Source organism: Barbatula barbatula (assembly GCF_947034865.1).
Source record: "Barbatula barbatula genome assembly, chromosome: 21".
Lineage (NCBI taxonomy): Eukaryota > Metazoa > Chordata > Actinopteri > Cypriniformes > Nemacheilidae > Barbatula > Barbatula barbatula.
Window position 1 is genome coordinate 3,398,672 of NC_136784.1, and position 24,059 is coordinate 3,422,730.

The 24,059-nt window shown below is 38.5% G+C and overlaps 6 protein-coding genes across 9 annotated transcripts; 3 read left to right on the plus strand and 3 right to left on the minus strand.

Annotated features, from left to right (window-relative positions):
- The first annotated feature begins 9 nt into the window (after positions 1-9).
- naxe (NAD(P)HX epimerase) lies at positions 10-2,846 on the plus strand. 2 transcript variants are annotated; one of them, XM_079485608.1, is made up of 7 exons: positions 10-84; positions 900-1,083; positions 1,205-1,313; positions 1,412-1,522; positions 1,604-1,714; positions 2,005-2,152; positions 2,320-2,833. In XM_079485608.1, exons 2-7 carry the CDS (start codon positions 917-919, stop codon positions 2,520-2,522), a joined length of 849 nt encoding a protein of 282 aa, XP_079341734.1. In that variant the 5' UTR covers positions 10-84; positions 900-916; the 3' UTR covers positions 2,523-2,833. The 2 variants fall into 2 exon arrangements, with proteins under 2 accessions (XP_079341734.1, XP_079341733.1); XM_079485607.1 differs by having other exon boundaries at positions 75-592; positions 2,320-2,846.
- Positions 2,749-5,269, minus strand: rab25a (RAB25, member RAS oncogene family a). Its single transcript, XM_079485610.1, has 5 exons — positions 5,059-5,269; positions 4,683-4,878; positions 4,047-4,240; positions 3,751-3,831; positions 2,749-3,630 (listed from the first exon to the last, which is right to left on the minus strand). Exons 1-5 carry the CDS (start codon positions 5,093-5,095, stop codon positions 3,506-3,508), a joined length of 633 nt encoding a protein of 210 aa, XP_079341736.1. The 5' UTR covers positions 5,096-5,269; the 3' UTR covers positions 2,749-3,505.
- Positions 5,270-6,046: 777 nt separating this feature from the next.
- Positions 6,047-8,913, plus strand: sf3b4 (splicing factor 3b, subunit 4). The gene is made up of 6 exons (XM_079485208.1): positions 6,047-6,216; positions 6,635-6,763; positions 6,966-7,502; positions 7,764-7,934; positions 8,012-8,152; positions 8,244-8,913. Exons 1-6 carry the CDS (start codon positions 6,183-6,185, stop codon positions 8,408-8,410), a joined length of 1,179 nt encoding a protein of 392 aa, XP_079341334.1. The 5' UTR covers positions 6,047-6,182; the 3' UTR covers positions 8,411-8,913.
- On the minus strand, positions 8,907-13,886 carry gabpb2a (GA binding protein transcription factor subunit beta 2a). Of its 3 annotated transcripts, none has more exons than XM_079485205.1 (8): positions 13,536-13,886; positions 12,749-12,856; positions 11,918-12,085; positions 11,635-11,829; positions 11,401-11,542; positions 11,144-11,311; positions 10,758-10,870; positions 8,907-10,235 (listed from the first exon to the last, which is right to left on the minus strand). In XM_079485205.1, the coding sequence occupies exons 2-8, from the start codon at positions 12,854-12,856 to the stop codon at positions 9,906-9,908; spliced, it is 1,224 nt and encodes a 407-aa protein (XP_079341331.1). In that variant the 5' UTR covers positions 13,536-13,886; the 3' UTR covers positions 8,907-9,905. The 3 variants fall into 3 exon arrangements, with proteins under 3 accessions (XP_079341331.1, XP_079341333.1, XP_079341332.1); XM_079485207.1 differs by having other exon boundaries at positions 11,401-11,539; positions 13,536-13,713; XM_079485206.1 differs by lacking the exon at positions 13,536-13,886 and adding an exon at positions 13,482-13,527.
- Positions 13,887-15,366: 1,480 nt separating this feature from the next.
- mllt11 (MLLT11 transcription factor 7 cofactor) lies at positions 15,367-16,798 on the minus strand. Its single transcript, XM_079485148.1, has 2 exons — positions 16,705-16,798; positions 15,367-15,705 (listed from the first exon to the last, which is right to left on the minus strand). The coding sequence occupies exon 2, from the start codon at positions 15,697-15,699 to the stop codon at positions 15,454-15,456; it is 246 nt and encodes an 81-aa protein (XP_079341274.1). The 5' UTR covers positions 15,700-15,705; positions 16,705-16,798; the 3' UTR covers positions 15,367-15,453.
- Positions 16,799-17,164: 366 nt separating this feature from the next.
- Positions 17,165-23,715, plus strand: mindy1 (MINDY lysine 48 deubiquitinase 1). Its single transcript, XM_079485147.1, has 10 exons — positions 17,165-17,969; positions 18,238-19,485; positions 19,740-19,797; positions 20,481-20,545; positions 20,961-21,119; positions 21,219-21,321; positions 21,736-21,878; positions 21,972-22,160; positions 22,590-22,733; positions 22,855-23,715. Exons 2-10 carry the CDS (start codon positions 18,859-18,861, stop codon positions 22,933-22,935), a joined length of 1,569 nt encoding a protein of 522 aa, XP_079341273.1. The 5' UTR covers positions 17,165-17,969; positions 18,238-18,858; the 3' UTR covers positions 22,936-23,715.
- The last annotated feature ends 344 nt before the right edge of the window (positions 23,716-24,059 follow it).

Consider the following 24,059-nt stretch of genomic DNA (forward strand, 5'->3'; position numbering starts at 1 on the left):
TCACGAGCTGCGGCGAGAGGGGTGCTGTGGATCATACCAACATTAAACTTGCCCTCCGTACGCGGATGTCTAAAGCAGGCATTGGTACGTAACAAAAATAAGATGACCTGTAAAACGAATCGTCCATGAAGATGAGAAAACAAGCGAATATCAGATATTCATTTAGGATTTACCTTATTTTGGAACCCCTGTAAAAGGTGTCTAACGTTTTTGTGAAAATAGTTTCGAACAGCGTAATGAGACTTTTATGTTATTTCTCGTTACTTTGCTTCAGTTATAAACAAATCGCTTTATAAATAAAACGAAAAAAAACTATAGAGATAACGTAATTATTTGCGTAAGTATTTATATATAAGCAAAAATCAATCAAATTGCGCAAATCCAGGACTTTTGTTGTGAAAAGGGGTTGCAGGTTCACTAACCCGGATATTTATATGGAGTTTATGAGCATGTTTGTTTAAACAGTCTTGCATTTATAGTTATAAATCATATAATATAAAAAAACAATTAAACAGGATTGGAGCTGTTTGGAAGCATTTGTGGAGATATTGCACGTTGCAACGCTTTTAACTTGTAAAGACGTGGAATTACAGTTAAGTTGCTAATTTTTCTGTAATTGTTATACTTGCTCTGTAAACCTTGATCTTGTTTAACGTTGTTTATAACACTGTGACATTACATTGATTGTGTTCCATTAAAATATGGTTGGCAGTGTTTTTATTATTTGACGTGCTTGCACGTTTTCCCAGTTGCCATGTGAGATTGTAGGACGAATACAGGTTGGTTGAGACACACTGGGACATTCGTTCAACGTCAGAAATGGTCCCAATCAATGTCACTCTGTATTGCGTACATTTACAGCCCAAATATTGGTTATATATTGGATATTCCACATCCAGGTGCTGCAGCCAGGTGAATGTTGGGAGTTCGAGCCCTGTTTGGCATTGGTCTTCTTGTGACGTCACGAGGGGGCTCTGTCCTGACACACACAGGAGCATGTACACGTATTTCCAATAACATCTACAGTAAAGATCTCACTCACAGACCAGTCTGCTTAATGGCTAATACAATCAAATACTTGGGGTAAGTGGTTTTCGTGGTCAAGTAAGTGTATGCTATAAAAAGTCCTCTTTAGGTCAGTTAATTTCTGACACAACTGTGAAAGATGTTTGACTATAGGTTTACAGTTTATTTGTCATAACAGACAAGAGGAAGCTCAGCACATTGATGAAGAACTGTTCAACGAGTACAGCTTCAGTGTGGATCAGTTAATGGAGCTGGCTGGCCTTAGCTGTGCCACTGCTGTGTCAAAGGTACATCATTCTGTGATGAATTGCGAGATGCGTTTCAGCTTGTGTAGGGAACTCTTTTTATACAGTATATCCATTAAAAGAAGTTGCTTGTCTTATAGGGCTATCCTGTACAGTCTCTGCCCAAGACCCCACCCAGAGTGTTGGTCATCTGTGGGCCAGGAAATAATGGAGGGGATGGACTGGTCTGTGCAAGACATCTAAAATTGTTTGTGAGTGTCTCTCTTATTTATCAACCTTAATATTTTATGAAGATGTATTGGCTTTATTTATATTGTATGTGGATTTCCCAGGGATATGAGCCATCTGTGCTGTACCCGAAGCGCACCAACAAACCGCTCTTTCAGAATCTTACCACCCAGTGTGAGAAGATGGATATTTCCTTCCTGACTGAGATGCCTGAGGTACAACCGTTCAATACCACTTCATTGATATCAGAGGGGGTCCTTTTCGATTTTATCCACTTAAGTTCAACTGAAATCCCCTTTAGCGACTCAAGAGGCTCATTAGCAACTGACCAACAATGTAATAACTGACCCAAATGTCCCAATTATTGAAACATTCTGGCGTATCCCACTATCATTTTAATGTTTTTACCCCGTTTTACCTTTGTAATAAAAATGTCATGTATATGGATTCTACATGTGTTTTAACCAACTAACGTTACATGGTTTCTCCATAACTTTCTTTTCAGGCTGATGTGATCGATGAAGCCTATAATCTGGTGATAGATGCCATTTTTGGATTCAGTTTTAAGGGGGCTGTGCGAGAGCCATTCGGTGAAATTATTTCCCAACTGAAGAAAATCACTGTGCCCATTGCTAGTGTTGACATACCTTCAGGTGAGCATACACACGCACACAGTAATGCAAGCAGGCAAAAAATGACCAATGATTGGGATCTCTGGGTTCATTTGAGTTGGTTCGCTCCGAAAGAGTTGCTTTTAGTCTGCATTTAAAGTAATACAAATGTTTTTTTCCTCTCTCTCTATCTCTCTCTCTCTCCCCAGGCTGGGATGTAGAGAATGGCTCTCCTGATGGGATTCAGCCAGACATGCTCATCTCCCTCACTGCCCCCAAGAAAGCGGCCCATCACTTCAAAGGACGCTATCACTTTCTGGGAGGACGTTTCGTTCCTCCTGCTCTTGAAAAGAAGTATGAGCTGAATCTTCCTCAATATCCAGGCACTGACTGTGTGAATAAGCTTAACTGAACAATAAACACTAGACTGATAACTTTATGATATTTATCTAAGAACAGTTTTGATTTCTCATACTGATTTAATAGTTATGCCCTTGGTGATTGATCACCATCATGTTTATAGGAATCAGTTGTAAAACTCTGTTGCCAAGGATTGTTGAGGTTATTCAGGAACCACTCTGAATGAATTCTGTACATGATGATTTACAGAAATCCTCAAATAAATGAAAACAAGTATTTAATTATAGTTTTGTATCATTTATTTTTTTGAGTCATTGGCCATAGATGTAATAAATGTAAACATAAAGATTTCAAGTGACATCTACATCTGTTAATGAAATATTTGTATACACACATATTCGTCTTACACCTAAATTGTTGTAGGTAGGTGCAAGAGATGTGCTGTTGGCAGGTGTGTAGAGAAAAGAGAAGTTGCACATTTTTTTGATAAAATATTATTGAAACAGCAACTTCTCATGCCACACAGAAAGTCCTCAGACTAACATGTTACTAAATACAAGGATTTGTATGCAAAAATATAGTCCTTATGGACCTTCCATGAGTATTAGAAATGTCAAACTATCAAAAGGCATTCTACACTGTATATGTGTAAAAAAACTCAATATCAATGCTAAATAAATACTTTTAAGATGCAATTATAGGACAGCAGAATATAACAATGTCTAATACAAAGAAGCAATAAGATACTAAGACACGTGTTTCTGTCTAGTAAAATAATTTACATTAATCTCCATTCATATTTTACAGTAAAACAACAACAATCATCAATGCCGGTTGTTTACATCTACCAGAAGTAAACAAAATGATAACCCTAACCAAACCTTGGACCACACCCCTTTTTATCTCACCAGTACAGTGTCCAATTAGGATCAAGAGTAAAGACATGTAACACGCATCAGAGTGTGACATGTGATCCATGTCATTGACTGATGTATCTTGAGGGCTTTGTGACTGTGTAGATGTTCATTCATCCTTCTAGGAGTTTGTACAACAGCCTCTTTTTTCCTCTTGAAACTCACTAGTGGGCCCCATATGACCCAGCATCACAGCACTGATAGATCCTCTGGTGACCTCTCTACTCGCGACCTTCTTGTGTATCGCTGATGGAGAGAACAACAACAAATATTCTCACATTTTATTGGTTATTTAAAGTAAATTACAAAAAGCAACCATTAAGATAAATATATATTTATAATTAAAGTAAAAGACGTTAAACGTACCTGATAGAACTTCAAGAAAGGCAGATTCAACATTAGTTGAATCCAATGCTGAAGTTTCCATATAAAGTAAGTCTTTGGACTCTTTTTCAGCAAAATTGATAAAGCAAAAAAGTTTTGTCAGTTTCATGTAAGTCTTAATTTCCTTCTTCATTCAAAATAAAGGTGTGCATGCTCATTTTTTCAAATAAAAACATTATGCATAATTCTTCAATTGAAGTTTTATTAATGGATGTTTTGGTAAAGCTTGAAATATAATCTCAAAAGTCGAGAGTAAAAGTTATGAAGGGTTTTGACACCTGCAAAATCTTTGGCTTCTTCTCTTGGTACAGTACGTAGAGTATCCAGGTCACTTTTATTTCCCACAAGCATGACCACTATATGTGGATCAGCATGATCATAGAGTTCCTTCAGCCATCGTTCAACGCTCTCATAGGTCAAGTGCTTGGTAATGTCATAAACAAGCAGGGCACCCACAGCACCCCTGTAATACCTACAAGAGCAAGACATGTGCATAAAAAGAAAGACGATACAAATCGATTCCAGCTGTATCGTTACGACTGCTTCCTAACAGTTTTCCATGAACATTATAACAACTTGACTTTCATTCCAACACAAAGCCTTTTCTTCCAAAAGAAAACACACAAGCAATATATTGATGCGTCAGAACAGGACTCAACAACTTACATGTTCACTGTTTTATGTTCAGGTTATATTTAAAAAAGATTTCACTCTGAAAATGTCATTCTCTTACCACGCAGGTGTGTTCATCATATCCATAAGCAATTACACTCACGCATAAAGTGTTAACAGGTTGTAAAAGGAGTGGTTCTGGGTGTGATGCTAAATCATTGAAAACAAATTCCTTTGCACTATCCAGAGAATGATTTCAAAACTAAAGGATAAAATGTAAGAATGTGACTTTGGGTACTTACGCTGATGTAATGGCCCGGTAGCGCTCTAGACCTGCGGTGTCCCAGATTTGGGCCTTGATAGTAACATTATCCACTTGAATGGACCGGGTGCTGAATTCCACTCCAATGGTTGTGCGGCTGTCATGATTGAACTCACTTTTCGTAAATCTTGACAGCAGGTTACTCTTGCCCACCCCAGATTCACCAATTAAAACCACTGAAAGACAAACCCAAATTTTCCAAATGAGATATTACATTAGACCTTGAGAAAAGAGACCAAACTTTCCTTTCACTTGAAATGATTAGAATCATCACTTCTTATTTCTATACCAAATTGTAGTTGAACACAAATGTTAGACATTGGACACTACAAAAAATCTGAATGACACAAACTCACCTTTGAAGACAAAGTTGTAGCCCAAATCTGTTCCCATGTTCACCTTGGACTGTAATGTGTCAGTCTGTATTAAGCTTACGTGTTACTCTCTCTTAAAATCCACTGGGAGGAGAAAAGCAGATGCTCAGGTTTCTGAATGGGGCTGAAACCTAAACGATCCGTTCTTCTGCTGGCAGATTCCACCTGGCTCTTCTTGTAGTTGCTCTGCCTTGACAGAGACAGTTGGGGTGGGGGAGCAGGTGAAACAGGTAAAACCACTAACACACATAGATTAAGGGAGTGACTTCATGGTCACGTACAAAGCTATTAAATCACGGTTGTTTCTCACCACATTGGTACATGCATCCCAGTCTACACATCTGCAAGCCTGAGCCAACCTGAGTCATAAAATCAACAATCATGTATCAACATCTCACAGTACAAAAAAAAACGCATTTTGTAAATATAAAAATTCAAATGTTTAAGACTTACAAAGATGGAAGTCTAATTTCAATCATTTAAAATTTCACTATAGTCTATAATTTAGTGCTTAAGTAACTTTTCGTCTCCCCTGCTGACCACACCCCCAGAAATTGAATGGATTTAACGGTTATAATGGTTTTAATGTAAATTTTAAATACTAAAATCATTTATTCATCCTCACGTTATTTAAAACCTTTATGACTTTCAGTCTTCTAAAACAAAATATACATTTTAAGAATGTTGGAAACCAAACAACATTGGACTCCATTGACTTCCTTTGAATGGACACGAAACCATTTCTCAAAATATATATTTTTGTGTGTTCCACAGAACACAGGTTCGAACTTACATGACATTTCGTAAATGATGCAAGAATGTCCATTTCTGGGTGAACTATCTCTTTGGAATTAATTTACAATTTGACATTATTTGATACGCTTTCGAGTTAAATAAATGTACACGGATAATGGGAATGCCAAACATTTTGTACAACAGACAAAACCAAAGGAGCCATCCAACAACAAGTACTGTGCAGGAGCCTGTGATATTCCACAGAATCAGATCATTCATCCCTCTGTCCTGTAGGTGGCAGCACTGATGTAACTGACGCTGTTGCGTCGAAGAAGAAAAGCGCTTCCGTTCGTTTACACGCCGTTTTCATCATGGCGGCGGGACCGATATCTGAACGAAATCAAGGTAAATGTTACAAATACTTAACGAGATTTAATCCAGCATTCAGAAGAAAAATGTTACAAATACTTCACGAGATTTAATATAGTATTCAGAAGAATATACACCTTTTGCAGGACTATAAGGTGTTTTTGCCCCTCTGTTTGGTCGCAACTCAGTGACCATTCAAGTTAGCTTGGGAATAATAGATGACGAAAGCTAACTTACGTTTGAATGAGCTGCTGTAGTAATTCTCAATAGATATTCGTACTACCTTTGATAAAAATGTTCATAATAATAATAATACTATCCTAAGTTACTCTGTAAAGTGTCAAAGTTTGCTGTTGATTCAGTAAGCCTTAACACATAAGTGGCTACGTATAATCCTTTTTTGTGTCTATCCATTTTGCCATGCACCATTTTAACTGTGTTTTTTTCTGTCTAGATGCCACAGTATATGTGGGCGGTCTTGATGAGAAGGTCTCTGAGCCTCTACTGTGGGAACTGTTCCTACAAGCTGGTCCTGTGGTAAATACTCACATGCCCAAAGATCGAGTGACGGGACAACACCAAGGTGAGTCCAGCATTCACACCACATCATAGATTGATCAAAGGAGAAGCTAGTCCACGTGTCATGTTTATGCATTTGTTGCAAATGGTAAACCTTGTAATTTGTGTTTTTTTACTTCGCAATCACAACATCTATACACAATAGCTGATTCTGAAGTTATGCGTGTATGTTACACTGATATTAAATATTATTTTCATTGTTAAAGGTTATGGGTTTGTGGAGTTCCTTAGCGAAGAAGATGCAGACTACGCCATAAAGATCATGAACATGATCAAACTCTATGGCAAGCCTATACGAGTCAACAAAGCCTCTGCTCACAACAAGAACCTTGATGTTGGCGCCAACATCTTTATCGGCAACTTGGACCCTGAAATTGATGAGAAACTCCTCTACGATACTTTCAGCGCTTTTGGCGTGATCCTTCAGACGCCCAAGATCATGCGTGACCCGGACACGGGCAACTCTAAGGGCTACGCTTTCATCAACTATGCCAGCTTTGATGCCTCTGATGCAGCTATCGAGGCCATGAACGGCCAGTATCTATGCAATCGGCCTATCACGGTGTCGTATGCGTTTAAAAAGGACTCGAAGGGCGAGAGGCACGGTTCGGCCGCAGAGAGACTGCTGGCTGCTCAAAATCCACTTTCACAAGCCGATCGTCCCCACCAGCTTTTCGCGGATGCTCCACCCCCTCCCTCTGTATCCACGCCTGTCATGACCAGTCACGGAGTTCCTATGCCAGGTTAGATGCTTTCTGTCATCACCTACCCACCCTCAAAACTTTCAATAGGACACAATAGTTTTCAAAATGTCTAAGTGGCTTTTTGTCCATACAATGTAAATATCACTCGCTGTCAAGTTAATTTGCATTTGAAATATTAGATTATATTACATTGCTGCTAGTACTCTAAAAGAATTGGTGCATAATGCATCTTTGAGTACCCTGTTCGTCTAAAATAATATTTCGGAGAAATCTAAATTTGTTTGTTCTTTCATGTTATAGGAATGCCTCCTCCTGGTGCATATTCACATCATCCTCCTCCTGGCTCAATGCCGCATGGGATGCCCCCCGGTATGCCCATGCCACCTGCTCCAGGAACTGCTGCAGCACAAGGGGGTGGAGGCCCCCCACCAGGGCCACCACCATTCCCCCCAGCAGGAATGCACCCGCCTGGTGAGCCCTGATTGCTTTTTGTTTCGTAAATGTGCACATTTATGAAACATTTCTAACATGACATTTTCATTTTCTAGGAATGCCACCAATGCCAATGCCTCCATCAGGACCACCGGGTATGGTGCCTCCGCCACCTGGATCCAATCAACCAAGAGGACCACCTGGGATGCCTCCACCCATGGGTGTCCCTCCCAGAGGACCATTCGGCCCCCCAATGGGTATGTGTCTTATTTCAAGTGGATCTTTATTTCTTAGTTACAAAAAACAAAACATGTTACATCATTTATTTATGGTGTGCCATTTCCTCAGGGCCACCAATGCATCCAGGTATGAGAGGACCACCCCCAATGCCTCCTCCCGGTTATGGTGCTGGGCCTCCCAGACCTCCACCTCTTGGCTTTCAAAGAGGACCTCCCTTACCACCACGTCCACCCGCACCACCAAGGGGTCCAATGAGAGCACCAATGCCACCCTAAACTGTACTGTCAAGACCTTTTGGATACCTTGTTTTTATTTACATATGTTTTGATGTAATAGGTTGATCTCATGTGTCTTTGTATACAGATTTCTTAATTTTTGGTGATTGTACTTATAAAGAATTCACAAGGAATAAACCATTTTATATAACACAGTGTAGTTTTCTTGAAGGTGCTGCGATTTAACAGACATGTCCAAAGGTCAGGTTTATGTTCAGTAAGTTATTTTGTTACTAGACTTTTGACATCTTTAATAACGTTTGGGATCACTTCACATATGTTTCTCATAATAATCTTAAAAATAGTATCTTACGATGTATGTTTCTGTGTTTTTTAAGTTCTTTGCCAACATATTTCTATTTGGTTACAACATAATCCCCAGTTACAATTGATTCATGATTTTGATGAGTTTACTATTATTCTAGGTGGGAAAAAATATATAAAACCTTTGGCCAGTAGTGCACATGTTGTGAGCTCTAGAAAATACAAAACAACACTTGATCAAGGTTTTTATTAAAAAATAGGTGAAAAAGCTTTATACATTTAAGCACATAATACAAGTGGGGTGGGGCTTTTCTTTTTTAAACTGTAGTGCCAGTATGTTTGTGGTTCATTAAAATGTTTCTAAGGACGGGAATGTCTTACAATTGTATGGAAGGTTTAATTAGAAATACTTAATACATTAAAGACAAAGTTCATATAGACTTAAGAACGTCATTTTTCAGAACTCTCATTTACTTATACAGGCTAAATTAATACAAACCCCTGATACTGAAATTATATTTTACATACATTTGTAAGAGCACTATACTTGCATTATGCACAAGAGTTCACCCAACTTCATTTTTTAGTTACGATAAACAAAACATAGTCAACCTACTGTACATGTTACTCCAGGTATATTACTTTAATATGCTGTCAATGGCAATGTGAAAAACTATTTGTTGTAGTTCATGGCACCTACTCCATCCTAAATACGGGAAAAATATTCAGAGCAAAGGCACTTTTTACATATCATTTTATAAATGGGCCAACGGAAATATGAAAATTTATTGATTTGCTGAGTACTGACTTTCAATTATATTCCCTCATGCCTACAAATTTTTCAATGCTCAAGTTTATTTCCAATGCATATTACTTTAAAAAATAAAACTTAAGTCGGCGAAAATGTTAAACTGATCGAATGTCAATGTTTAATTTCAAGTGATAACACTGTTCGAATAAGGCAGCAATATTTCTTGTGGAGTTTAAGAGGTCCAACCTGAGTGTTTTTCATTTGTCTTGAACAACACCATCTGTGACAAAATGTGCGAGCACAATGCGCACTGTGATTGTTCCTTTTTGAACTTTCAATCGATGCAAGAAACATTAAACAAAACCGAAGGAAATAAATTACAAAAGGACTTAATTGCAAAAATAAAAGTTAACCAAACCAAAACCGTGCTGATGCACTCTTTGGTTGTCTGATCATGGAGTCAAACTCTCGGGATGTTCTCTATGAAATGACTTCGGTGTGACCTGCCGTGGCTTCCACCAGAGTTATCTGCTCATCAGAGGAATCGATATCTTCGGTTTTAATGACGACGCCGCCTTCTGAAAACATGACGACTTCCTCCTCTCCCTCAGTCGCTTCCTCTATACCCACCTCTTCCTGTACAAACACGACCTGCTCCTGGGTCAGATCAGAGGTGCCGTTGGTCTGTCCGTTAGACATGGCCTCCAGTTTCATGCGGTACTCTTCAGCTTCCTGCTCTTTGCGAAGTAGCTGTTGTCGATAGGATTGAGCTTTCCTGTTGGCTTCTTGTAACTGCCACTGGAGATGCTCCTGGAGACAAAACCACGAGAGAGAGGTGATAAACACTTTTTAACTTCTTTATTTATTTTAGATAAAGTCTTTTAATAATTTTTTACTAAAAACAAATCGCAGAAACCCTGCATTCTGTTCCTATCCTGAAACAAACTTAATAATTATTAGGGATGAAGGGACAGTTGACCCAAAAAATTTATATTACGTCATCATTTACTCGACTTTTTCCAAATCTGTATACATTTCGTTTGTTCTGATGAACACAGAAAGATATTTGGAAGAATGCCTGTAACCCAACAGTTCTTGGCCAACATTGACAACCGTAGTAGGACAAAATAGAAGTCAAACGTGTCCCAGAACTGTTTGCTTTCCTACATTCTTCAAAATATCTTCTTTTGGTGTTCAACAGAACAAAGAAATGTAAAAAGCTGTTTTAATTTTGTTTACTATGGTAGTCAATGGTGGCCAAGTAAATGAAGAGAGAATTTTCATTTTTGGGTGACCTGTTCCTTTAAGGTTTTTCCTTCTAATGACAATTACCGTTTCACCAGCCTCTGTGTGATTGGACGATTCCTCCATTTTCCTTTTACGGGCAGGAGGTTCAGAGTCCTCTACCACTTCCTCCGCAATTTGATTGGTTGAAACTGCCAATACTGAGAGAAAACATGGAAAAACTATTATTTAAATACATGGCACGACAGAAGTTCATTTCACTCGCTCAGTTATTTGAACTTTTGTCATTAAAATGTGAAATAATGTGTGAATAATACTAGTGTATATACAGTCGTGTAATTTCTGAATTACCGAAAAAAAAATCTGCGACTATATATTTACTGTACATGTATAAAGAAAATAACCACGTATTTAATCAAGCAGGTTTTATCTACAAAGAAAAACAAAACAAAAATAATGATGCATTTTTTTACCTTGTCGTCCATCTTGCATCGTGACAAAGAAAGGCTGACCGAGTCCATTGGTTTGTAGGTTTCCATGTTGATCTGTTAATATAGTTATAACCCTCTGACCAGATTCATTTACCACTTGCTGGATCCCAGAGTCCAACGCGCTAACAGCAATAGCCTCCTCTGTGTCACCTTAATGGGAAACATCATATCAGTCCAATGACTATGTTTACAATCAGTAACTAGCCATAACCGCTCACAGTATTTTATGAGTCTTGTACCTGAGCTGGATTTGATCAAGTCGGCGAGGTTGACGACTCCCCCTTGGATGTTGGGTACGCCTTGGATGATGAACTGCTGTGTGCCACCACCATTGGTGATTGACATTTCAGCATTTCTGTTCACCTGATTCTGCATTCCCTCCTCAAAGACGGACAGATCAGAGCATGTCATCAACATTTAAAATGAATATATCCTGCAATTTGTTATATTTACAGCTGCTTTGGGTTTCTTACCTGTAATAGGTGCATAAGTTCGCCGTGTTGTATGTCTATTGCGATATCAAAGGCCGATTTGTCAAATTTGCTGAGGGTGTGTACATCAGCGCCATGCTTGATCAACAGCTTGGCAACGCTGTGGTGACCGTGCTGGGCCGCCCAGTGGAGGGCGGTCATCTTCAACATGTCTTTTGCGTTGATATCCGCTCCACTCTGAAACATCATGATGTCAGACTACTTAATGAAAATAAAGATGTGTCATGTGTACAAAATGTGTTAAGGATAGTTTATACCTTCTTACCTTTATTAATAACTCAACAATGACTTCATGGCCTTCTGTTGCCGCCATGTGCAATGGGGTCCTGTCTACTTTTGTTCGTGCATCTCTGCTGACACCCGCCCTGAGCAAAACTTCTGCGGTGGAGTAATGGCCATGCTGAGCTGCTAAATGCAACGGAGAAGTTCCAAGCTGCACAAATGTATAAATAAGGGAATAGAAAAATAGGGTCAGTCAGTGTGTCACCAATGAACAGATTCAAACACGCCAAGCTTTCCATCTATTGAATCTTAAAGTGAACATTATTTAAAAGAATGGAGCAACACTGTAATTTGTTATCCGGGTTTATTTAGCAGAAAAAATGCATTTTGATACTTTGTTCTGCATTATGTGTTAAAATGTGAATATAACAGATTGCTATACGGCTAGTTACCACTTAAAAGCCAGACCTTCATACTGAAGCTGACTGACAGGTAAAGCAACAGATCGCGATTCGTTTTGTGCAACATCATGTTTAGTGGTGTGGAAATATCCCCACAGTAACAAACCGGTGTACATTCATGAACTTGTGTAAAAGTAAACAACAACAATGTTTCTAAATAGAATTTAGCGTTTAGTCGATTGTAATGAATTCTAATTGCAACTGATGTTTCCAAAGAAGTGTGCCTTGTGCACCAGATGTTCAGCCAATGGTCCTATAACAGGCATCCAAATCTGACAAAATCTGGCCCCCCCCCTTTGAGACTAAAAGTCATGTGTCATCATGTAATAACACCGTTGACAAACTTGACAATGTGGGCAAATTAATAAACCAATACAAAAATTCAAACATGACTTAGACAACGTGTTACCAACCCAGTCGGTAGTGAATGGAGCCCCATTGGCCATCAGCGTTCTGACTTCATCATCATGACCATTGCGAGCTGCTTCTAAAAGACGCTTTCCCAAATCTACCAATGACATCTAGGTAAACAGAGGACAAAAATGGTGAAGAATATTTAGAAGAATATTATCAAATAAATGTTGAGTTGGCAATCCATCAATGCCAAGGAACACAAAACTTGATATTCTTTATTGACATTTACATCCCACCAGAACCCATTTACAGACCTTCTAATGGTTTCTGTGGCTATGAAAGGAATTACATTGGCTTTACTATGAACTATAACGGTTTCTTCAGGTCTCTTGTGGTGATGTGAATGGTTCTGTGGGTGGGATGTTAACTGGTGATGGGAACCAATAGATCTCGATTAAATCACACTGGAATAAGTGCCCAACCACATTACATAGGAATTATGTAACGGTTTTAATGGTAAACTATTATGATTCATCCCCTTTGAATTTCTGAAATCGCACAAAGAAAGTGAAATAAAGTTATTTTACAACAACATGCAAATCCCTTCTTGTTAGAAAGTAACATAAATATGAGCAAAAATAAAGCTTTCACGTCAAACCGCGCAACTGAAAATAAAGCTTTAAAAACAAATGCATCAGTAAACAAATGTGTAATGTTGTTTTTAAAGCTTAAAGGTTTCAGTAATGTGCCATGTGCATGCATGATGCACGCAGTCTCGAGCTGATCGCCTACCTCACAACCGCATCTGACGCAATAACTAACGGGATCTTCGCGTTTGATACTCACCTTTTCAACCTGTTTGCTGGAGGTCTATCAGGTGGAAATCAAAGCGCTATATAATGTACCAGATTGTGTTCCTCGACGGGCTAAACATAAACATGTCTCCGTGTTTAAGCGCATTCAGATATGGCGGCTGCTTTAACCCCGGAAATAAAACTAAAGCCGTTTCGTACCCTCCGGTCGTGGCTCAAAACCTACTTAGATGACTATCTAGGCAGGATAATTCGGCATAATAGACGCGAGCTTTCCTGTGAGATCTTCATTTAGGCCCCTTAAACCCGCTCGCCTGCACATGAACGAGGCCTAAAATGCGGTTTAGCAACTTAATGGGTTTTGAGCCATTGTCCCTAACCGTATGCTTACTTCCTAGGGGTCTAAACATATATTGAGCATACTAGGCTAGGCTAGTCTAAACTAGAATAGATTTATACCAGTTTTAAAGGGATACTTAACCCTCAAATTAATCTTCTTTATCTTATCATTTACACACATTCAAGTTGTTATATGTATACTGAGAGAGATATTTGGAAGAATGCTTATGTGAATGCCAGACAGATTTTGACCCCATTGACTCCCATAGAAGGAAAAAATACAATGGTTGTCAAAAGTGCCCCAGAACTGCTTTCTGTCCTACATTCTTCAAAATGTCTTCTTTTGTGTTCAACAGAACAAAAAAGAGATTAAAGTATTTTTCCTACTATGGGAGTGAATGGGGGCAAGAATTGTTTGGTTATAAATATCTTTCTCTGGAAAGGAAATTATACAGATTTGGAACAACCATAGGTGAGTAAATGGTGACAGAATTGTCATTTATGGATGAAGTATCCCTCGAATGACTTTTGATGACATGGATTTTCGTTTTGCATTTTTTCTTGCATGATCTGACATTTAAGGGAAATGCTTAGAAATGCTGTTAATAGGTAACAAATGCATTTAGGTTTTGAGACACTACTCTTAAGCGCATACATCTAAAATATTTATTGGTTTAACATAACATTTGTTAGATTGTTCATTGTTTTAAATGACACAAACTTTCTTTTTTAGAAGGTATGTTTAGTTATTAGGAATCAATAAGAGTTCCTAGAGATTTGAGCTAAAGAAAATAATTTCGCTGAAAAGTCTGCAGTCATTTCTAAACTTATAACCAGCTGCGCATCAAAACATCTGTTCTATGATCACGCCAGTAAACCACAGGAATAACGCACAATGACAATAAGCATCTTAGGCACAGGTGCAGCTACAAACTACTGCAAGTTGTATGGTTAAGACTGAAAACTGGTGCAAAAGAAAATAGCTGGCAGTGACAAAAAAGAATGACTGTTTTGCTTTTGAGATTTTCATTTCAAATTTCAAATCTATATTTTCAACATGGATAAATCAGCTTTCATTCATAAAATGTTGTGTTATAGATACAGAAATAAAGACACTTAACACACTAATGTTTTTTAAATATTAATTTAGCAGCAATCTTACTTTAATTGGCATCTGACATGAGGGCAAAAAGTAACACATTTCATATGGACATTTGTTTAGTACAAAAACCTTTCAGATTCCAACACCGAATTAGCGATCATGCCTTAACATGAACTGATTTGCAGACAATAACTTAATACGTATAACACCTTTTACGTGCGCCTTTATAATTTTGGAGATGTTATGTGCATGACCAGTTAAGCAAACACTTAAAATAACTAACATAACATCAAGAAGTGAAATACTAGCCATTTAATGTATTCTTTTGTTATCTGCAACGAAAACATCAGTAATGCCATAAATGTTGTAGCACATGTAAGAAGAAAATCTTCACAGTTGTACTGACATTGCTAAATAAGTGAGGCATAAATAAATCTCATAATCAATTCATCATTATCAGTATCGGTGAGACCAAAGTGGTTTCAACGACAGAACTGATCATCAAAGTGTCTTATAACAGCAGATTAAAATCTAAGGTATCGATGTTAGCAATGGGATCCTTCCAGTAGTTAAATGTGGAGTACTCCAGCAACTCCAAATCTTCCTCCTCCTTTGCTGGACGTTTTGAGGAGTTCTTCCCGTCCTTTGACTTGGGCATAGAAATGCCAAGGTCTTCCAACTCCGACAGGTCCAGTGATGGGATGGGCTGCCTCCAATACAGGAAGGAGCCGAACTGGCTGCTTGTTTTGTCTAACATTTTGATCTGTGCATTGAGAAGAGATTATAGGGTCAGCTTGGCACTAAGGATCAACACAGATATAAAAGTCTGTAAACTCAAATGTTGCTATCAAATTACAAAGATTTAAAATCGAAAAAGTCCTTGACACATGACATTGCTCCCCATTTAAACCCGGTTGACATTTCCTAGACATCTCCATGTGCTATTTTCAGTTAACTGCTATGTTAAGAGAAACCTGAGCAATTTACATCTGCAAAACAACTTGCATATGTAGGTCAGAGACGAAAACTCGTATTATTTAAAAATGAAATAAATAACTAAAGAGTGGGCGATGTGAGTGTCTAATGTATGTGTTCATTATAAATAAAATAAAAATGTAGGTCAAACCATGTCTTTATTTAGTGATCTAATTATTTACAATTAAATTCAAAGTGTTAGGATTTAATATGAATGAGAACAAAGCACATCACCTTAAGACATCCCCTGGGCGTTGCATTTACAACACACACATAAATCATCGATCTTAAATGGTACTTATTCGGATTACTAAATTCATCATATAATAAGGTATAAATTCGAATCTGTTATTCCCTTAACACGTCATATCATGGAGTAATTCATCGCTGGTCACACAATGCAATGGCTGAATACGCCCAATCTCAGAGAAAGAAACCTTTGATGACGACCATGACATCCCCCGCATGGTTTATTACAGCATCTGACATGCACGTAGCCTATATTAAAAGGGACCCCCACCCCAAGATAGTGATGGTGCATCTCATGACAAAGCATTTCAGAAATGCATTTGTCCAGCCGAACGCTTTTCCAGCATCAACCCTCACAATTGATGTTTTAATAATAAAATACAATGGAATGATCTCATCCTCAACCAGCAAATACCTAGAAAGATTAGCCTACGTAAATGTTGACACACGTCTATTTATGGCACACCACCATCAATCAATAATGACGGAATACAATGAAAGAAACACATCATTATAATGTATGTAAAGAAAAACATACCCTCTGGACGTGACAAGGTATTTTTCAGTTCTGCAGTAGATAAGATTTCAAGAATAGGCTGGCAGGTCTGTATTATCCCGGTGTTCTCGCCGGCTGCCTCCTTTAAGCATGAACCAGCCGCACCCAGCATCACTACATGACATTCGTGGGCGATTTGCGTTAGCCCCGCCCACTCCCAGCGCTGCTTCTTGATTTGAGGATCCTCCAGTAACAGGTGCATCATTACCGTCAAATGGGCGTGGCTTTCTATTGTTCTCCTGGAATAACGAAAATAGCGATTCCGGTTATAAATGTGTGTTAAATGTCTCTGTGGTATCTTTATCATTTAAAGACCCCTATTTTTCTATAAGTGGATGCGCCTAGTAAGAGATTTAAGTGTTGGTTGGTTGGACTCGGTGTCAATCTAGTTAAGATGATAATCCCCGTGTTTATAGAATAAAAGTTTTTGCATAATTTTAGTGTAATCACACGTAGATCTTGACAGCAGTACGTCCACAGTGACCCGTTTGAATATTCCGGTTATTATAGTACTAATTTGATACTATATTTTCATATTTTGATAAACATTTCTTGACGTTGATGCACAGACCGAGTAAGCTATCTTTCAGTCTAGACCTAGGTGTACTATTAGTTAAGGAATACTTTTTCTCCTTTTTCTCAAAATCAATACAAGAAAATTATATTGTGCAACAAAAATATAGGCTATCCACGTGGAATATAACTAGTCCGTTAAAATGTACGGAAAATGTACGTTGAATATATGTAATTTGTAAAATTATAACTTCTGAATATACATTGTTGATGCGTTTATGCGTAAGTTATTAACAGAAGAGCTAAAAACGTTGACATGCATGTCTGTCCTCCAACCACCAGATGTCACGAGATGACAGACATTTGAATCCAGCGCGTGTTAAAATGACATCTACTTTGCAGCAGCTTGTTTAAATCCATAGCGATTTATTAACATGACAATCACACTTTGCGAAGACTGAGAAAACATCGCTGTGTTATGAGCCTAGTATAGCCGACCGGCATGACGTCACTGTTTACAAACAAAAGCACCGGAAGTGAGACAGGCAAAAACAAGATTACGGAAAGAGTGCAGAGAGAGAGAGAGAGAGGGAGAGAGGTAGAGTGACGTACGGCTGTATCAGCAAGACGAGTGGAGATCAAAACCAACCCAAAGTCTTTTATTTATCAAACAGTGTGTGTCTTATGGAGTAAAGACGAGCTTTTTTGGTCAAGACGAGCAGAATAGCGCAATGGTGAGTTGTTGTTATTGTTGTTGTTGTAAGGCATGCATGCTAAAGTGCTGTCTGTTAACTCTTATCTGGACTTGTGGTTATGAAAATGACAATTGTTACTCAATTGCACGTTTCTTTTGCAATTCCGTAGTTTAAATTTTTCAGTTTAAGTGCAGTAATGATAAAAACAACATAAATAAGGCTGTGCGCTGTGGTTGGATTGTGTTTACAATACATTTGATTGATCTAAAGTGTCCTTTTGTCTGAATATTCATTCTGTTTATTTCAGAGTTCAGAGAATTGAGAGGATTTTGAGAAAAGTTGAGAACAAGCTGAAAAGAACTACTGCTGACACGTTTTTGCTTCTGGCTCTTTCTTTGTTTGCTACTAAACATATTTAACTTAACATATTTTCTCTATTTGGGAACAACGGGTCTCATATTTTGTGGCTACTTGAGAAGTGCAAAGTGATGCTTTGGATCTCACCTGCTGTTTGTATACTGGGTGTTTGTAAATGCTGACGTGTGTCCAAAGTAAGACACTCTGTGACTCAGCTGTTCCCAGAATTAGCGAGGTCAAAACAACACTATTAGACAAAGGTTTGTCTAAAACCGCCACTTTCTGCAGTTTTGAGTTCTGCATCCCAATGATGGATGAAGCCTAAAAGGAAAATTGTCAAGTTTATGACATCAGAAGAAACTGATAGCACATTTTTTATGAGGGAGAAATAAAGACACAAAAGAGTCGATCCTGCAAAACTCTTACAGCCAACTTATAAGTGCTAAAACTCAGGAATATGAAATAAACACATTTTGGTAAATAGCAAACACCCACTGCCGGGATTTTGTAATTTTATCAGTAAAAAGTCTGTTTTAAGCTCGTTTGAATTAGGCACAAACTAGAGAAGGTCATGGCAGATTTATGTTCAGACACAGTCGATGGTGAGATTTCAGAGGGACAGAAGTTAAACAAAACCAGAAAAGAAGACCCGGAAAAGGAAATAAGCTCAGAAGTTGTGGGTTCCATTGATCAATCCTCTCCTGTAAACGCTTCACACCTTACGACAGATGACATCACACCACGAAAAGATCCTCCCACCACCACCACCACCACATCTTCTCTCGAGGATGCTGCTAACGCAGCTCAGTCGCTCTCTGTGATCAGTCAAAGCCAATACAAAACAGATGATTCTGAGATCATCAAAAGCCAATCACACACCCCCAGCCAGTCAGAGGAGACGCCCACTTTCTCCATGGCCAGCCTGGAACTCTCAGAGGAGACTAATGGGATACCACCAGATGGACATTCGATTTCAACCGAATCGGCCCAGGATGTCAAATTGTCACCTGACAAAGTTCCATCTGAAGGAGCTAGTGCTGGGGTTTCTAGGGCTGTGGCGTCAGAGCCGACCATGCCAGCGTATTATTTTGTCAAGTGGATCACGTGGAAGGAGAAGAAAACAGCCATTATCACACAGAGTGAGAATGGACCCTGCCCACTGATAGCCATCATGAACATTCTGTTGCTGCGGTGGAAGGTGAGCTATCTGCGCAACTCAGAAGCTATGGTTGTGTTTATAAATGAGATTTTAGCGTAAAAGGAACCTTTAGGAACATGCTATTATGGCATCTGGCTGTATCATAGGCTAGTAATGAAGCATTGGCTGTTTTTATTCTGTGTTGCCGTAAACGTGATGCCACTTTACTATAAAGCACTGATGACATAAAGAAAAAAAGAGCAACCGAAAGCTGATTTTTGTTGTATTTTTTTGTCTTTCATCTTCGTCTTCAGGTGAAGTTTCCAGCTCAAACAGAAGTGGTCACCACAGAAGAGCTGATGTCTCACCTTGGTAAGATGAACGGGATGACTGACATGAGGAATTAACTTTTTTAACTTACGTTATGGATATATTATCTACTCAAAGGGATAGTTTGCCCCAAAGAATGTAAATTCTGTCATCATTTAATCACCCTGATATCAACCTGTATGACTTTCTTCTGCAGAACACAAAAGAAGACATTTTGAAGAATGTTGGTGCCAAAACAACATAACTCCCACTGACTTCCATTAAATGGTCACAAAACCACAGACACATTTCTTAAAATATCCTATCTTGTGTTCTTTAATTTTCATCAAATATTTTTTGGTTTTAGGGTTAGCTATCCCTTTACTGCAGCGTTATTATCACTAGAGTCATCTTTATGGTTGAAACAGATGGCTGGAGTGACTTAAGGGGTGTGGTCAGTGTATCATGTCAAAGCAACAATCATGCGTTGAAACCAGTATTTCACTGCTGGCAATCCCAGCTCATGTTAGTATAAGTAATAATTTACTCGATGCTTTTACCCAAAGTACCTCGGACACATTACACACTAATGTATTCCATTACTGCACAAAACAGCTTGAGCTTGGATTGTCTTCGCCAACATTTGCTCAGGGACACAATGGTGATTGTGTATAGATCTCCCCTTGCTGGGTTTGAGCCTCAGAAGTGATTTTCAAACGCTTAACTGAGATTTTGTGTTGTTTTAGGTGAGTGTGTGCTGTCCATCAAACCACGAGAGAAAGCTGAGGGGATGGAACTCAATTTTCAGCAGGTAAATGAGAGGAAAACAAATATAACAGGCTCCTCTCGGCACAGATGTTGAGTATCTAGACAATTGAATTATCATTAAAAGCAAAAGAGCTGTGCTGGAAACCTCAGAAGCTTCCAGTGCAAATATACAGACAGACATTGCGATTGAAGACTGGCAATTCATGAATAAACGCTTGTGATTTATTCATTAACAATTCAAACAGTTACAGTGTGTGTTTGTGTTACACAAAGCGATTCACAAAGCGTCTTTTGTTTAAAGCTGATCTGTGCTGTTTCTTTATATTGATGGTTGGAAAGATGATGCTAAGTTGCAAGGTTTTAGGAGTTTAGTTATTATAGTTCATTATTATATTCCAGATACGAATAATCATTTAACAGTCCTGGTATTTATATATTGTCAACTTGTTTCTTTCTAGAACATGAGTGACGCGATGGCCGTGCTGCCAAAGCTCTCGACAGGCCTCGACGTTAACGTGCGATTTATGGGCGTATCTGATTTCGAGTACACGCCTGAGTGCATCGTGTTTGATCTGCTCGACATCCCGCTTTACCACGGCTGGCTTGTTGACCCGCAGGTTTGTTAAGAGTGTGTTGAAAGGCATGTTGCTTTAAATGTAGACTATAATGCATTTTAATGTCACAGAAGATAAAGACGTAAGTGTTTTGGTCTTCAGAGTCCTGAAACGGTGTCTGCTGTGGGAAAGCTCAGCTATAACCAGCTGGTTGAGAAGATCATTGAGTTCAAGCACTCGACGGATAGCAGTAAAGTCAGTGAAGGTATGCGTGATATTGTTTCTAAATCAGGGTGGGACATCCTCCCTACAGCTGCCCTCACATGACTTTTCATGGTGCTGGGAAATTGCTCGAAACTTTAGCAATGTATCATTATATGGAGTCCAAACCGTTAGAGATAATTTGGTTACTAAACACAAGAGTCTTCTTTCAACTATTATTTGCCCTTGTGTTTTTGGTTCTTCTGTGGAACACAAAAATATTTTGAGAGTCTCAATGGTTCTGTGTCCATACAATGGACATCAATGCGATCTGTTTCCGGTGTTCTTCAAAATAGTTTCTGTGTTCTGCAGAAAAAAAAGTAATACCGTTCTGGAATGAGATGAGGGTAAATAAATGTTTATTTATTCCTTTAATACAATGAAGTTATTAACTGCCAAAATCTTTTTTTCCCAACAGGTTTGATAGCTGAACAGTTTTTGGAGTCCACGGCAACGCAGCTGTCATATCACGGCCTGTGTGAGCTGAACACAACAGCCAAGGATGAGGAGCTCTGTGTGTTCTTCAGGAACAACCACTTCAGCACAATGATAAAGCACAAGGTGTTTACTAAACTGTGCATGTATGGAAATGATTTATTGTGACTTTTAGACTGATTATATTTTAAATATGATGTTGAATGTGTGAAATTGCAGGGTCACCTCTATCTGCTGGTCACAGATCAGGGCTTCCTGCAGGAGGAGAAAGTGGTGTGGGAGAGTCTTCATAATGTGGAGGGCGATGGAAACTTCTGCGATTCGGACTTCAGGTTATGCCACCCATCCCAGAAACCTCAAGCAGCCAGCCAGCCCACCGCACAGCAACAGCAGAAGCAGATCGACCAGGTGACTTAGTTGACTTGACTATTTAGGTCTTTAATTTGAAATATTTCTGATTTGCTAGTCTGCATAACAGAAAAATGGATAGACGTGGAAAACATGGGTTTTTTTTCCAAAAATGAGCAAAGTTGCTAAAGCCAGCAGACGAATTGTGTGACAATGTTAAACGGATAGTTCACTTTTAACAACATTCTTCAAAAATATCTTCTTTTGTGTAATGCGGAAGAACGAAAGTCATACAGGTTTGAAATGACAAAAGGGTGAGTAAATGATGACAAAATTTCTGTTTTGAAGGTGAACTACTCCTTTAAACCACATTGAAAATCTTGTGTCATTATCGGATTTCAACACTATTCCCACCCAACATTCTTTCTCACATATTATTCTGTGTACTCAGATTGAAAATGTTGAGATTGTGTTATGATGTGTTGTCAGGATTATCTGGTGGCGATGTCTCTACAGCAGGAGCAGGGTGAAGCCCCCGGACCCCTGAGCGACCTGGAGCTGGCCAGACAACTTCAGCAGGAGGAGTACCAACAACCCCAATCCCAACAACACACATCAGCAGGACCGGCACAGGTAAAAAAGTCTTGTTAGTTAAACATTAAAACAGTTTGGAAAAAATTATGTTGTGTTTGATGTCTCATAAAAGCTTAACACTTAAAGCTGAACTCTTAATCTCATTTTAATATCTCTGCAGACGAGAGATCAAGCTGCGGCCCAGCCCAGCGGACAGAGACGGCGAGAGAAGAAAGACGACTCTGATTGTTGTATTCTTTAAATAAGCATCTAAACATGACAATAAGCAGACAGTTTAAATCAGATCAGTTTCAGTTAACATCTTTCTTCTGTACCAGTATTGAAACAAAGTCCCAGCCAACCTGTCGTCCTATTGCCAAGCCTGCCTTTACATCACAGTAATCCCCTTGATTTGGCCTTTCTGTTAGTCTCATAGTCAGAACTGTCGCTCATCATTGTCTGCTGGACCAAATAACGGTAGCAATTGATTTTAAACTCTGAGCATTTTTTACAGTGCCAGGAAGGAACTCCTGATTATAATAGACTGAAGTATGCATTTGAAGGATCGTAATGGTAAATAATCAGGTATTGTAATACCAGACTACTACTGTCTGAAGTTGATCTGTACATAGTCTTATCCAAAGTGATGTGCAGTATACGAAGTATGTAATACTATGTACTTCGGTTCGCTCGGCGTATTTGTCCTTTAAGCTGAGCAAATAAAAGCTACTTCTGTGTTAAAAGCAAGCGTGTGGCCTTTGATTCTTACCAAAAACAAAATCATGTCATTTCAAACCTGTATGACTATATTTCTTCTGCAGAACACAAAATCATTTATTTTGAAGAACTTTGGTAACCAGACTATACTGGCCCTTATTGGATACTAAACCACTGTGACATTTCTCAAAAAATCATCTATTGGGTTCCACATAAGATTCATTTACACGTTCTGAACGACATGAGGGTAAATAAATGATGACAGATTTACTTTGGTATGAATAATCCCAATAAATAAAAAATCTGAAAATGCCTGATATAGAGAAACACATTATACATATTGTTTATTAGTGCTGATTTATGAAAATGTGCTCACAGTCAGAGATTGTTTTTTTTTCATATGGAAGATGTCCAATTTTACATTACATTAAAATATAGAAGAAACTTAAAGTACAAAAACAAACAACATAGTAGGTGCTGCATTGATTCTTTTCCCGTGTGCTTTCCGTTAAGAAAATTAAAGTGCAAACAAACACCAGGGATTTAAGCTTTTTTTAGAGAAATGGCAAAACTTCAAATCCAGCCAGACATTTCTATGACATTGTAACAACTTTTTAAAAATGTACTCAAAACACAAAACATGCTTGGACTGAGCAGAAAACAAATGGC